Source organism: Pholis gunnellus, assembly GCF_910591455.1.
Source record: "Pholis gunnellus genome assembly, chromosome: 6".
NCBI lineage: Eukaryota > Metazoa > Chordata > Actinopteri > Perciformes > Pholidae > Pholis > Pholis gunnellus.
In genome coordinates, this window is record NC_136532.1 from 13712022 (window position 1) to 13726000 (window position 13979).

General features: G+C 43.3%; 1 protein-coding gene across 6 annotated transcripts in view; it reads right to left on the reverse strand.

The window, feature by feature from the left end:
• mef2cb (myocyte enhancer factor 2cb) overlaps positions 1-13979 on the reverse strand; it is a 67303-nt gene that overhangs the window by 22944 nt on the left and 30380 nt on the right. For 5 of the 6 annotated variants that reach the window (XM_079161940.1, XM_079161939.1, XM_079161938.1 and 2 more), the window contains 2 exons: positions 13315-13528; positions 3760-3963 (listed from right to left, as the gene is read on the reverse strand). In XM_079161940.1, coding sequence (XP_079018066.1) covers positions 3760-3963; positions 13315-13368 — 258 coding nt within the window. In that variant the 5' untranslated portion in view covers positions 13369-13528. Of the gene's footprint in view, positions 1-3759; positions 3964-13314; positions 13529-13979 lie in introns of those variants that run through there. The other variant, XM_079161941.1, reaches the window with a different exon arrangement.

A 13979-nucleotide genomic window follows, 5' to 3' on the forward strand; every position in this document is an offset into this window, starting at 1 on the left:
AAATCTATCTGCGTGTTTGACTGTTTTATCCGGAGCCAGACTCAGAGTGTACTGTAGACCGGCCAAGATGACACATTTGGACCCTGCTCGGACATCCAATGATGGGAGCATCCGCCTCTGTGTTTGCTTTCATCAAGCTACGAGAGGCTTGATGAGCTTGCATGTCTCTTTGAACAATTAGCATTAATTAAGAGGACCTCCCCACTTGTTTATGACAGCGTGTAGTACATGTTTTATTATAGTCTCTGAGGGGGAGACTCTGCGAGTTTAGATACCACTGTATCCTGCATGACATGTGTGGCGTGCAATGAAATTACGCATTTAAAAAAAACATGTCCTCAGTTTGTTTCAGATTAGCACTGTTTTATGTAATTATTGTAGGTTTCTAGGGGTCATAAATTGTAAATGTGACAATACTTGTCGCCATTTGGATTAGCAATGCTTCTTTTGTTTTACCACTTGTGCTTCAAAGAGCAGCTAACCAGCTGTAGTTTCTTGGTCTTTTGCTTTCACAGATATTTATGGAAGTGTCATTCCCAGCTGAGACTGTTTTCAAGTGAGTCATCAAGACCTTCTTTACCACTCCTCTCTCTCTCTCTCTCTCTTTTTTCAACCTCCTATTTCAGTGTCTTACATACACCCATTGACCCATCCATAGATTCAGCCTAATACAAAGAAACATCTTAGAGATTATGTATGTTCAATGAAAGAGAAGAAAAAGAGTGAGCGAGGGAGGGATAGAAAAAAGCCCTCCAGCCTCTTGTAAACATGCTGTAGCTAGAGAGGCTGTGCACCGCTCTCAGTGCCACTCTCTGAACAACGCTAATTATCAACCAAAGACATGCTAATTACATAGAGCTTTATTGCTAATGTAGCAGGCCTCTATGCCATCCGCCCACACTCTGAGCTCCGCTCCCCTACCTCTGCCTCTCCTCCCACTACACCTTCAGGCACAGCAGCAACAGAGGGAGAGAGATGCATGCGGTTTGTATACTTCTAAAGACAAGAGCTTCCTACAAATTTGAAATTAAATATGTTATATATCAGATGTCGTTGAGTTTTTTTCCTCTATGGGGGGACCTAGATTTCATATACACCTCTAAATCCAGCCCCCCCCCCCCCACCCCTCATGTTCTTGACCTCCTACTCATCATCCTCCCATCTCAACAGGAAGTCCGCTTCGCTCCTGCCCCCCCCCCCACCCCCCCAAACTCAAAAGCCCACCCACCATTATGCACCTGTGACGTAGCCTAGCAGCGGCACATAAGGCTCGGCGGGAGAGATCCAACCCCCGGCCCCACCGTTCTCCTCGCTCACCCTCCCTCTGCGCACACCCTCCTCCCACCCATGCTAAACGTGCTAGTGTCAGCCCCGTGGCCAATCCCGTTAGTACGCTGCAGCTGAGGATGAAGGCCTCTTCAGATCGATTTCTGCCGCTGTGAGTTGCTCAGAGTCCTCCAGGGATCACAGTGTAGGTAGTGCTCCACGGCACTCGCCCCCACTAGGCTCTTTAGCGTCTTCCCCTGACACGGCTGTTTACACGTTAGCCATCCTCTGCTCTCTAATGGAGACACTGTTAAAGAGAGAGCTTCAAAGCGGGGAGCTCTCGTCACAGGCACTTGCTGAAACATGTGACAACTCTCTTCACGGGTTCAGCTGGGGCAGGGTAATGCACTGACTATACAGTGGCTGAAGGGCTTGCTGCATAAAAGATATCAGTCCTTTCAGGCAGAGTGGACGCTAGATAGGTTAATGTAAATGATATAATGCACAGATAATCATTTTGTATCCCTTCTGATATACTTGGATACGATTCATTTTGCACAAACTGTGGCAATTCATATGTATTGCTAATAAGATGCAAAGCTTTGATTACACAGCGTAGATGTAAACAGCGTTACTGGTTATTTCATGTTTTAGAATAGCACATCATATTATAACTAAGACAAAACTGATTTCATAGTTTATAAAGGAATCTAAGCTTTCAAAGATGTAGCCTCAGCCATGTCATTAACAATGAAAAAAAGGCTCAATAATATGAATTACAGGAAGGGAATAAGAGCACATCCTGCATTGCAAAAAAGAATAAGCTGTTATGCTGTGTCTCGTGGATTTATTTGTTTTCTAAGTACTGTCCACGATAATGCACCCAGTCCATTCTCTTTGTTATCGTCATTAAGGCTAGTCATATGTTGAGTGCTGTATCCCTTGATGTATGGGTTACATTAACACACTACATATTTGACTGCACCAAATGTACATGGCACAAAAGCAATACATGTATGCTGTTTTTTAACCTCCAAATATGCTAAGAAGGAAGAGGTAATTATATATAGAATGGGAATAATGTAAGACAAACATTTTTCCCAAAGCAAAAGACATTTGATATGAATGTGTGAATTCAAAAGGTTTATAGTCAGGTGCAGAGTGCCATCTGGAATAGCAGGACTGCTGCCGGTGGGCCTGTCCACCCGTGGGCGGGCGACAAGCACAGCAACACCCATATGAATGAAGATAAAAACATGTCCCATGCTGTTTGATCCTGTGTTAGACTGGACAGCCAGCTCCATAGGCGTGAGTGTGCTCAGAGTATACATTCATTATGTCTCACTGGGTACCCACTTTTCTTTCGGTATTTATTTTTTAGAATGGCAGACTGTCGAGCATGAATTGTGACCACGACACCCTAACAAATTAACATTGTGCTACCATCAGGTGCCTATTGCATTACAAACTGAGCATGCATACACAATAAAAAACAAGTAAACACATTAGGACACAGTTGAGGTTTTCTATGACCTCTAAACTGACAGAATTGTACACGTTGGATATATTATCGGTATTTGTTATTTATCACCATATAAATAAAGTCTACTGTAAAAACAAACTCCTATTCAATGTAATGTTGATCTGGAGTTGTATATTTAACACAATATAAGCCTCACATTGCTTTAAAGAATTCATGTAGCAAGCATGAATTATGTGAATTATGTGATATTTTCATATCGTTGAACAATATTATTTATTCTTTGTGGGACAGTTTAATCAGCAAACATGGTGTGAGTGTAAAAGTGTGTGCACAAGAGAAAGGGGATAAACCCTGCATGAACGCATGCAAGTGTGTGTGTGTGTGGCCCGCCGAGCTACAGTGTGAATGTTGCATGACAGGTTCACGTTGGGAGCTTAAGAGTCCAGGGTGCCAGCGTCATTTCCTGCTTTATCTACCTGCCGACTGGCTGGCCTGACAGCGCTGTTTAACATCGCCTTGAGCCACACAAGCGACATGTGTCCAAAGCAAGTCAGATCAACATCCTCGTCTAAGAGGCACATCAATGGTGACAAGACACCAAGGGCAGGGTCTGGTGATTGCACACCACAGGGGACTGTCTGAAAGGTCCAGATCAATGATAGGCCTAACACGTTTTTGTTACAAAAGTACACACAATACAAGGAGGGAATTTAAATAAACATATTCTCTTGAAATTAACAATATAATGTAAGTGTTAAAATAGCTTTTTTTAAATGTATATTGAGACTGGACCCTTGTGGAAGACCGACAAACTATGGGAGCAATTATTTTTTACACTATGTTAGGTGTGAAGACCAAAAGAGAGAAGTAAGGGTTGCTAAATGAGTCACAAATGCTGTAACCATCTGTCTGCTTGTGCGTTTCTGTGTGTTTGCATGAGTGTGCATGAGTGTGCATGTGCTCCTGTGCATGTGTGAGCGCATTAATGTGTGCCGTCTGCGTCTTCTTACCTCCACAATGTCGGAGTTGGTCCTGCTCTCATGGGGCTCGTTGTACTCGGTGTATTTAAGCAGGACCTTGTCCATGTCTGTGCTGGCATACTGGAACAGCTTGTTGGTGCTATTGAAGATGATCAGGGCAATCTCACAGTCACACAGCACGCTCAGCTCATACGCCTTCTTCATCAGGCCAAACTTTCTCTTTGTAAATGTCACCTGGGTAAAAGAAGGAGATAAAGAAAATATATATATATTCACCGTGCGGCATTGAAGATTTATATTCACACATCTAGTGTCACTGAACTGAATGTGATTCACCTATGATCAAATCAATCAACATGTCTGACATATAGTCATCATTTAATTATAGAAAAAAAAGTCCCCCATTCTCTCAATATTCGCTCTAATAAGAGAATAAATAGAAATCTGACATAACTTTTACTCTTTAAAATGAAACTGAATTAAAGGAAAGTGGAGTCTGCTGATGGTTCAACGCTCCCTGACTGTAACAGTCCATTGACTACACCAGGAAAAAAAAAGAAGCTGGGTTTGTATTTAGGGAACTGAAAATACTCAGTCTCAGACAGATAACGGTTATTGCTGGTACATCAAAGCGCACAGAGGTTCATCATACAACATATGTCACGTTAAATAGCCTCTTTTTCAAGGCCCCAATGTGCTCGCTCTCTCATTCCCGCTTTGACACAAATAAATACACAAACCTATAACTATTTTCATCGAAAAAAAATAGCTGAGGCATACTATTTATTTTCTCAGTGACATTAACACACATTGTTTTTTTGCCCAATTAACTGCCTCTCATACTGAATAACAAACCATTGATATAAATAACGGATGGATTCCCTGACTGCACTTGAAACTATTTGTTAGAGCTCAAATAGTGACAATACACTCAACTTAAACCACAACATTTGTCTTCTCTAATGGGGCCTTTTCTCTCTCTCTCTCTCTCTCTCTCTCTCTGTGGCTATGTGTAAGTGCATGCATGTGTATGTGTGCGGGGCCCAAGATTGGTAACTTAAATAACACACGCATACAAGTGCCCACATTGTCAAAATAGAACAGCCTCTATTCCTCTATTGTTTGGATGAAAACTAGAGCAGTGAAAGTGAATTAATTCCAGTGAGCTGCACCTGGTTTCCTTTCCAAGCCATGTGTGCAAGCTCTTTGGCTGTATGGGAAAACAAGAAAATGTGCCACTGCCAGCTTCCTTGTCCGAGCAACACTGCGTTTTTGCATTGAACTTTCTTTAATTTAATCTCCTACTGTGACTGTGTGTGTTATTTACATTGAAGATCTGTATTGACAAAGCCTTTTCCAGAGGAAATACTGCCAAAGCTGTGCCCAGCTGGTAGCTAATGATCTCAGTTTGTTGATTAACTGCATGTTTGTCTATTCTCTTCTGACACTCAAGTCGGCCAAAAAACACAGAATGAAAACCTCCCAACACTCAGTAAAGTACTTATAAAGGAGATAACCGTATTATGAAAATATTTACAAAGAAAGGCTTTAAATAAGAGATCTCTGTGTGTGGTAAATCAGGGTAATGCATGATTTGCGGCATAAATCTATCATGTCTTGCCCTTCAGATTTTCTCTTTACTACTCTGAGGTCTGAAAGAGGAGATAGGGTTGAATGGCTATTGATAGATCGTTTTGGATTTCCTGAAATAATATCTCCCAGGATGCACCAGGGAAACTGAATACCAAGCTATCCCTCACGTATACACCCACATCTTTCTCCCTCTCGACCGCGAGAAGGTAAAACCTTGCATGAACTGCCGTATCCTGGACCAGATAAAGTTTTCCAGTGATGTCATCATGTCACGCCGAGCTATGTGTCAGACAGCAGAGGCTGAAACCAGAGAAACGGACGGCATTCTAACTCATTACACAGCGGCGTGCGCACTGTCTCTGTTCCGTACCTCAACACAAACACGCATCTGATTCACCGACGACATCAGCAGAGAACGTTCCCCTGGGCTCTAAATACCACGCTGACATTTACGCAGTCATACTGAAAAATGAAAAAAACAAGTCACATTTTTAACGCCGTAAGATCAAAAGGCATCTTGTGACAACGAAATTAATTGTCATATCCAACCCAAAATTTAAACATGCGCACCCTACAGGGGTCTGCCAGCCTTACAACCGCAGAGCTGAAGTACAAATCGTATACGAGCGAGTGAATAAGATGACAGGACGGTAGGACATAAGGTCAAAGCAGACTATTCAGGAACAGGACATGTAGAGTGTTGTCTTCCCCTGGTATTTTGATGCAAGGGGCATCGGGGCAAACGCAGGACACAGCTAGCTGCCGGCCCAGCTCCGTTATCACCCACTCACTCAGTCACCCACTCTGCTGGGGCCATTAATGTTTCAAACGGTGGCACGTGGCGCACACAGTGGGCTGGGTGTGAGTCCCAGAGGTCCAGAGCTGCTAGTCTCAAAGGGGAGGTCCACATGCCCGCTCGGATTGCTCACATATTACTGGACCACTTGCAAACATCAGCACAACCGCCCCTACACACACACACACACACACACACACACACACACACACACACACACACACACACACACACACACACACACAGCAGTATTTGTTTGAACTTGTAAAAACTTGTACAAAAATGTAAAGCAGAGTCCAATCAAAGTTATGTTGAGCATCGCGCTGTAAACGAGGAACTGTGCGTGCATTCTTATTCATTATACTTCTCCTATTGACCGACTTTAACAACACCGCAGAAAGAGAATGAGCGTGATTATGAAAAGCCTTGACTGACCAAACAATAACACCTACATAAATATCACACCGCACCCCCACATCTCAATCTGACACGTACAACCTGCTACCTTCCAAATCACATATATTACTAACGCTATGCACATACATCCATAAATACACAGGCATCCAAGCTTGCTTGAAGAACTACGCAGGTTTTAAGAGAGTTTCTTGATGGTAAATACTGATGCAAAACATCACGTGAAATGTACTTATTTGTGCTGTACCTTAGCTATGAGATCTTTATGTTTAGTATTCAATTTTACAGCTTGAGGTAACTCTGTCGTGACTTCATGGCCTCACATGATGCCGTCATGTGACCCTTTCAGCCCATCAACATTCAAGCTTCGGCCTTTCCTGTGCAAGGTCAAAACAGCTCTCGGCCCACACACAGCAGCTGTAAACTAGTGCGCTGGACCTTTATACGACGAGCGACTGCTCTGCCCTCTGAGTGGGTAAAACACATGCTATGAATGGCTCAGTGGATCTACACACATGTACATATATATCTGACAGGTAAAGACACTGGATGCCTCTCTGAGCAGAAACATGTTTATGACAGAAGGACTGAGTAAGTGAAAAAAGTATATTCTATGTTCAAGATATGGTAAAATGTTATGATAATTAACTTATTTTGAAAGCAGCGCACTAAATGGAAGACCAATACAAGTGTTGCCATGTGACAGTATTTTCTAAGTAATGTAAGTAAGGGAACTTATTTCTATTCATCACTGTGTTTAATCTTACATCTAATTCATCCGTGAATTTTTTGAAGCACCATAATTCTGATGCTTGGGGTTTAGCCTTTGGATTACATTGGACTTGTTGTTAAACCAGATAAATTGTAAACCTCCCCTATGTCGGAGTGGGTGTAATCTTTGTGTCTTGGTCGGTGGGTGCAGCTAGACACACCACTGTGTTAATAACGGAGAGCATGACGTTACAGCACATTTGGAACTTTACATACTGGTAAAAGGGCCCAGTGTGAGCGTGCGAGTGTGAACCCAACTGTGTCTTTTCACAGTAAATTGGTAACCAGGGTGTGAAACCTATCTTCACACGCACACAGGAATATTTTGTAGACAATTTAAAAAATGTGTAGTGGTAAAGACTAAATAATGACATAATGGGACACTTCATATCAACAGCTAAGCCTTTTAAGAGATTACAGTGTTATGGAAAACCTTGTGTAAGAGATAGTAAAAATCCTCCTGAAAAATTTTGGATCCTTTTCGAAAGAGACAAAAACACCCCCTCCGCCCCATCATATCTACTTAGTATATACACGAATACCTCTTTATGCTACATGAGTCTCAATTACATTTGGCACATAATGAGCACTCTGTCAACCCGTAGGCATAAGCATCGTGAACATACACTGTAGACTCATAGTGACACACAACCCTTATTCGTTCACCCCTATCCTCCTCCGCCAACCCATCCCAAGAGAGATTTAGACACATGCACACACAAATGCAGTCAGACACCCCCCCTGTAAACACCTAAAAGTGTTATCATCATATCTCCTTTCAGAGCACATCCCTCGCTATTGTACATTTTTGTTCAAACCAAAATCATTTAGCTTTTCTTTCTACGTTCTTTGTTTTTCTTCTTTCTACATGTTCGTTTCCGTGTAAATAAAAGTACGGTACCGCTAGAAAATACCCAATAAATAATAAATTATGAAAATAAAATAATCTGCTCTGCTCTACACAATTGACTTGTCACATTTCCTCTGGAATAAAAGGAGAAAAAACGCCCAGGATAAACAGAGGGACGGGAAGAAAGGAGGGATAGTGGCTGATTCTATGCCACATGGGTGAGAGGGGAGAGAGAAAGAGGGGAGGGAGGAGGAGGGAGAAGAGAGGGGGCGGACGCACAGGAAGCACATTTGTATGCATTTCCTCTCATAACAGGAAGAGGCCAGTGGCTTCCCCTTCACAATGGCTTCGCTTCTGCTTCCCACCTCCTGCCTGCTTCCCTGGGGGAGGAGGAGGTGGAGGAAGAGGAGGAGTGGAGAGAAAGGCACCAAAAACTGCTGGTTAGCAAACCAAACATGGCTGTGCGGGGACACACACACGCGCAAGCACACACACACATGGATGTCAGTCAGCTATGGAGCAGCACGATTTGTCTTGAGACAAACACTTATCCCATTGTCAGGGGCCAAGCAGGAAGACACGGGCTTACGCAAAAGGAATAAGAGGAGCCCAAGACCTGGTCCTGAACTCTGCTTCACAGCCAAAGAAGCTGTTAAAAGGGGCATTACGACAAAAGAGGCTTTGTCCCACCTCTAATATATGCTCTGCTCTTCTAAAACCCCACTTATCGTCCTGTTTCAGTGCGTCCTCATTATACAGTAGGAACAAGAGGCAGCAGACTCCAAACATTTATTTTTTCAGTGTCTGAATCGAAAGTGTCCATGCACTTTGAGTTGTTAAAAGCTGACCTGTGGAACTGATTGAGTGGTGTCTTAATTATGCCGATTTTAGTTATAGGTGTCTTAAAATACATGCCAGTTTAAATTGTTCTTACCAAAACTTGTAATTACATTTCAGGACAGCACTGTAATGGCTGGCTAGGCCACTTCTCTGTATGCTCCTGTTTATGCTGAAAAACCACAACTGGAAAAGGATATGCCCACTGACAAAAAGGGCCCAAGTTAGGGGCCGGAATGACAAAAATAACTTTTTTGTCATTCATTTGAGGTGGATAAACTTCTGACACTGTATACTTAAGGCAAATTATGTCCCCGCACATCTAATTGTTTTAGTGATTTCTGCTGCAGGTTTTCACAAAGTTTTCTTATGATAAGCACAGCTCAGAATTAGCTTCTAGTAGTAAAACAGGAAGATGTATATGAGCAAATAATTAAAAAAAAAGCAATATATGAATGGCCAGTCTACAGTCGGTATGTGCGACAAATATATTTTTATAATCAGATTTTTACACATATTTATGAATTAGTAATATTTCATAAAATGTCACTATTTTTTTATAGCCAATATACAACTTGATAAATAAACTGACTTTTACTTTCACAATGACAACATAACATAATGAGCACAATATACTATACTAACAGCAGGCAAAGGAAAATTAGAGAGGTGGGTTGAGAGAGCCAGGTGAAGAACATGCGAGCGAGAACCAAAACAAGACATAAGTTGAGAAGGCATAAGAATACAACAATACAGCGCAGAGACGGTGAGAGCTTAGTGAGCCCTTTTCAGGTGAGGTCTCGAAGCGCTGAACATATGACAGAGAGGAGTGCCACCCGCTGGGGTAAAAGAAGGAGATGGTAGAAGGTGGGAAACAGGGAATTATAGGAGGGGTGCAGGGGTGAAGAGCTACCCTGTGGGCCTCATTATTTTCCTGCTGTTAATTTCACTCGCACATTTTCTCACCCCAGTGCTGTTGATTGGAGGAAAGAATGCTTGAAAGAAAAAGAGCCCTTATTTCAGCTGCAGTTAACATGGTGAGGGAATAGAAGCGGCATATGCAGGACGACATAAAAAAAACGTTTCTTTTTTTTTACCATCTCTTCTAGCCAAGTATGTATTAGTGTGACTGCTGTTTGTGGGAGCTGGGAGATCCCGCTGTTTTACTTCCTGTCACTGATGACCTGATCCATGTTTAACCTTTGGCCCTGGGTCCCTTCCCCCTTGAAAACCGCATGTCCCTCCCACACACACACACAGATTTGTACTAACAAGTCATCCTAAATTAAGCCCACTGAGTGTACTGGCTGGAGAGGTAACACTAATTAGAGCCAATTGCAGCAAATTAGTCGATCCACAAGGCCGACTCCAGAGAGATAGACACGTTTTAGATGTGTACACATGTTTACAAGCATACATTGGTCTACGCTGCATAAACCTGACACCAAAATACACCATCCAAGTATGTGTTTGACTGTATAATCTGAATGTCAAAAATCTATACCAGTGTGTGCACAAAAATACCTGTGCATGCATCTTGAACTGTAGGTGTGTGTGTGTGTGTGTGTGTGTGCGTGTGTGTGTGATCTAGCTGTGGCAAGAGAGTCTGCTCTCTGTGAGCAGCCCATGAGTTTATGGCACAGGGGGCTCTTTCATGTGCCCGAGGCTGGGAGAGGGTCTGAGTGGTCAGGGGGCTTGGAGCCAGGGCTCCACACTGCTGCCCACTGTCCAGAGCTCCGGGCAGCCAGTCAACGCCAGGGAGGCCTGGCCCTTCTGTCCCTGCTCTGGGGAAGTGTTTCTGGGCCTGGGGGTGGCAGCCCAAAGTGGCCGCCCAGAGAGAGAGCCAGGCCTTGTGCCTACTATCATACTGCCGCTGCAGGGAGGGCATGGGTTCGGGAGGCACTGTAGCCCTGTAAGTGGCAAGGTAGCGTTGACAGCCACACAGAGTGGTGCCACTCTAAAGAGGACTGCAGTGTGTATAGACATTTAAGAATCAGTGGAAATGTTACAATGTTTTATTTATTGTCTATTTATATTGCTATTTTGGAGTGAAAAGGTTTTGTACCATGTTCTATTTCATAAAACTTTTAAGGGCTTCTGAACATTCAGATTATGTCAAATAACTATCACTACATAGTAGATATTTTGTACAAATCATAAAAACATCAATCTGTTAAATGCAGAAGACCGTAGAATAGTTTTTAAGTCTTAAGGTAAACCTTTTTAGACATAAAACAATAAATCATCTGGTGTTTATTTGGCTTGGGCTCTAGGACGTTTCCTCAAAAAGGAAGTGAAAATATGCAAAGCCAAAGCTTCCGTTTTTCTTTTCTTTTTTCTAAGAAGAAAATTTAAGTTTTCCGTCTCTGTCTTGTGATGTCCGCCTCTACAAAATGTAGTGATGTCATTTATTTAGGCCATAGGTTGAATTGACAGTAAATGACATATGCTCAGCATGCTTGCAGTGTTGACCACATGACTGGATGACTTCATGTCAGTAGGACTTGCTATTCAACTAAAACAAACAACTAAATAAGTAATCTATCATATCAGAGATCAAAACAACAAAATACAGTGACATATTGATTTTCCTTTCCCTGAACCCTCTCTCCCTCCTCTCCTCCCTTCTCCTCTCTCTGTAAGTAAAGCCCGGATATCTCAGGCATCGATTCCCCTCAGGTGTCCTTCCTGTCTCCCTCTTTCCCTCCTTATCCGCAGGAGCCGGAGTGCCTGGTACAACTGGCGGGCCCAGCCGAAGGTGGGATGAGAGAGAAGGGCTGAGATAACAGTAAGGAGGAGGTGTGGGTGCTGCAGCAACACGATAGCTTTCGTCCTCATCTGAAACTCTGTGACCTCCTCCTCGCTCTTGTCTCTCTGTCTGCCTGTCTCACAATAACATACACACATGTGCATAGATAAATCCGAATACAGAGAACATGGGTGCACACTGTCACACCTCCCTGCATATTTATTAAATCTTTCTTTCTCACTCTCTCCTTTCTGTGCTGCAGCTATGACTCTAAAGGCACCCTGTTTTCGAGATGAGCACGCTGTGTATCACAGACAGTAAAACCATTAATGCAGGAACTTTCTTCTTCATCTCAGGTTCACTTCACATCCTCGCTCTCCTCTCACCATCCTCTTGCTACTTACACATCACACTCACTGAGACCAGTCATGACAGGGTTCGCAATCTGCTTCAATTACTCCTCCAGTATTGCCCAATCGATTCCTTGAACCTTTTTATGTCACTTTACTCTGGCTGCAAACGTTTGATACAGCCCACTGTGAGAAACTGTTGCGGACTATCCTCCTTATTCTCGTCAGACGATAAGGAGGCAAAGGTGATGAAGTGGATCTGTGTGTTCATGCAAGTTGTGTGTGCCTGTTTGACCTGTGATCTAGGGGCCACGTTAGCAGCGTATGGATCCAATTGGGCTGCCAGGATGCTGACAAAGTGTCAGTGGTCAGTCGTGCCACAGGAAGTGATCAATTGTGGGCCTCGAGGGCAGTGAGAGAGCTCTGTCTCTATCTATTTCCTGCCACAGAGGCAGTGTCTGCTTGAATCACGCTGTCCACAATTTATTATGTCTCTCTCTCAAGTAATGCCAGCTGTTGTTAAAAAAGTGTCTTGCAAGAATTCCATTGTTGCTAGGTTCATTATAGGTTTGTCTGTAAAGTCTCGCTGGTTTCAAAACGTAGCTCTTGTGCTATGCAAAGGAAAGCTACAGCAGTCCTACTGTTACCGATTTAGCTCAAGTTTGTTTGTCTCCAAGGCTGCTCTTCATCTCCACCCTGTTGGCCCACTCCAGTGTGTCACTACAGACCATCCCATCTCTGTTTAGTTGTTTGTTTATGTTTTCTCCGGTGCTACCACCCTCTTCCCGGTAATATTCCACTGCCGGTGAGCTAAACTGGGTGGCATGGTGTGAGAGGCTGGGTGTGTGAAGGGTGCTACAGTTGCGTGTAGGCCGCAGCCCTCAGAGCGGGCAGTGATATGCTGAATGTTTTTGGAGAATTACAAATGTTCTCATGCAAATCCCTGTTTGGAAAAATCCTCCCGGTGCCCTCACACTGGTTTGTTGAGATTGTGGGGAAACAAACCTGCCATTATAACCCAATGGAACTCTTCCACCCAAAGCAATAACAGTGCTATCTCTGAATACACCACTCTGTCGCCCAGTTCACATATTGCCCAGACTCCCTGAAGACCTTCATTGTTGAGGGCTATGTGGGGTGTAGGGTGTTTCTCCTTCCTCCATCCTCCACCCCTTCCATTCTTCACCCTCATACTCATCCATCCTCCCCTCCCCCAGGGACTTACCTGTCTGTTGCGTTCATCCATAATCCGCGTGATCTGAATCTTTTTCCTCCCCATCGTCCCAGTCTCTTTCTTTCTCTCCTCTTTCTAAAGAACTTTATGCTTTCTTCTCTCTCCTCTTTCTTCTTCTTTCTCCTCACTCTTCTGCTCTTCCTTTATCTGTCTTTTTTCTGCTTTCTATTTGTTCCAATCAACTCAAAGATTCCAGCATCCGTACCTGCAAGAAAGAAATGGGGAGGGGGAGGAGAGGAGAGGATAAGCATTAAATGAAATGAAATATGGCAAAATACTGAGAGAAAAAAATAATAAAAGTGGCATCATGGCAGCCACAAGGGAGGGTGAAGAAAGACAAAGAATCTGTCAACAATGTTGTGAGAACGGCTGTGTTTTTCACTGTCGATATCATGCAAATCAGCTTTTGCATTTTTTTTCCCAGGCACCGACTATGAGAAGAGACAGCGCTGTCAGGATCTCGCTTCGTTCACAGAGAGTTTGACAGTGTTTTGGAAGTGCCGCTAACTTAAACGCTCTAATCACCAACACTGTAACATTACCTCCAGACTGAGAAATACATTTTGTTTCTTCCCACGAACTGCACTGTATTGACAGTGGAGCTGCCAGACACAGCTTTTTCTACTCTATCTGGTGCTCATCTCCAAAATGGCAGA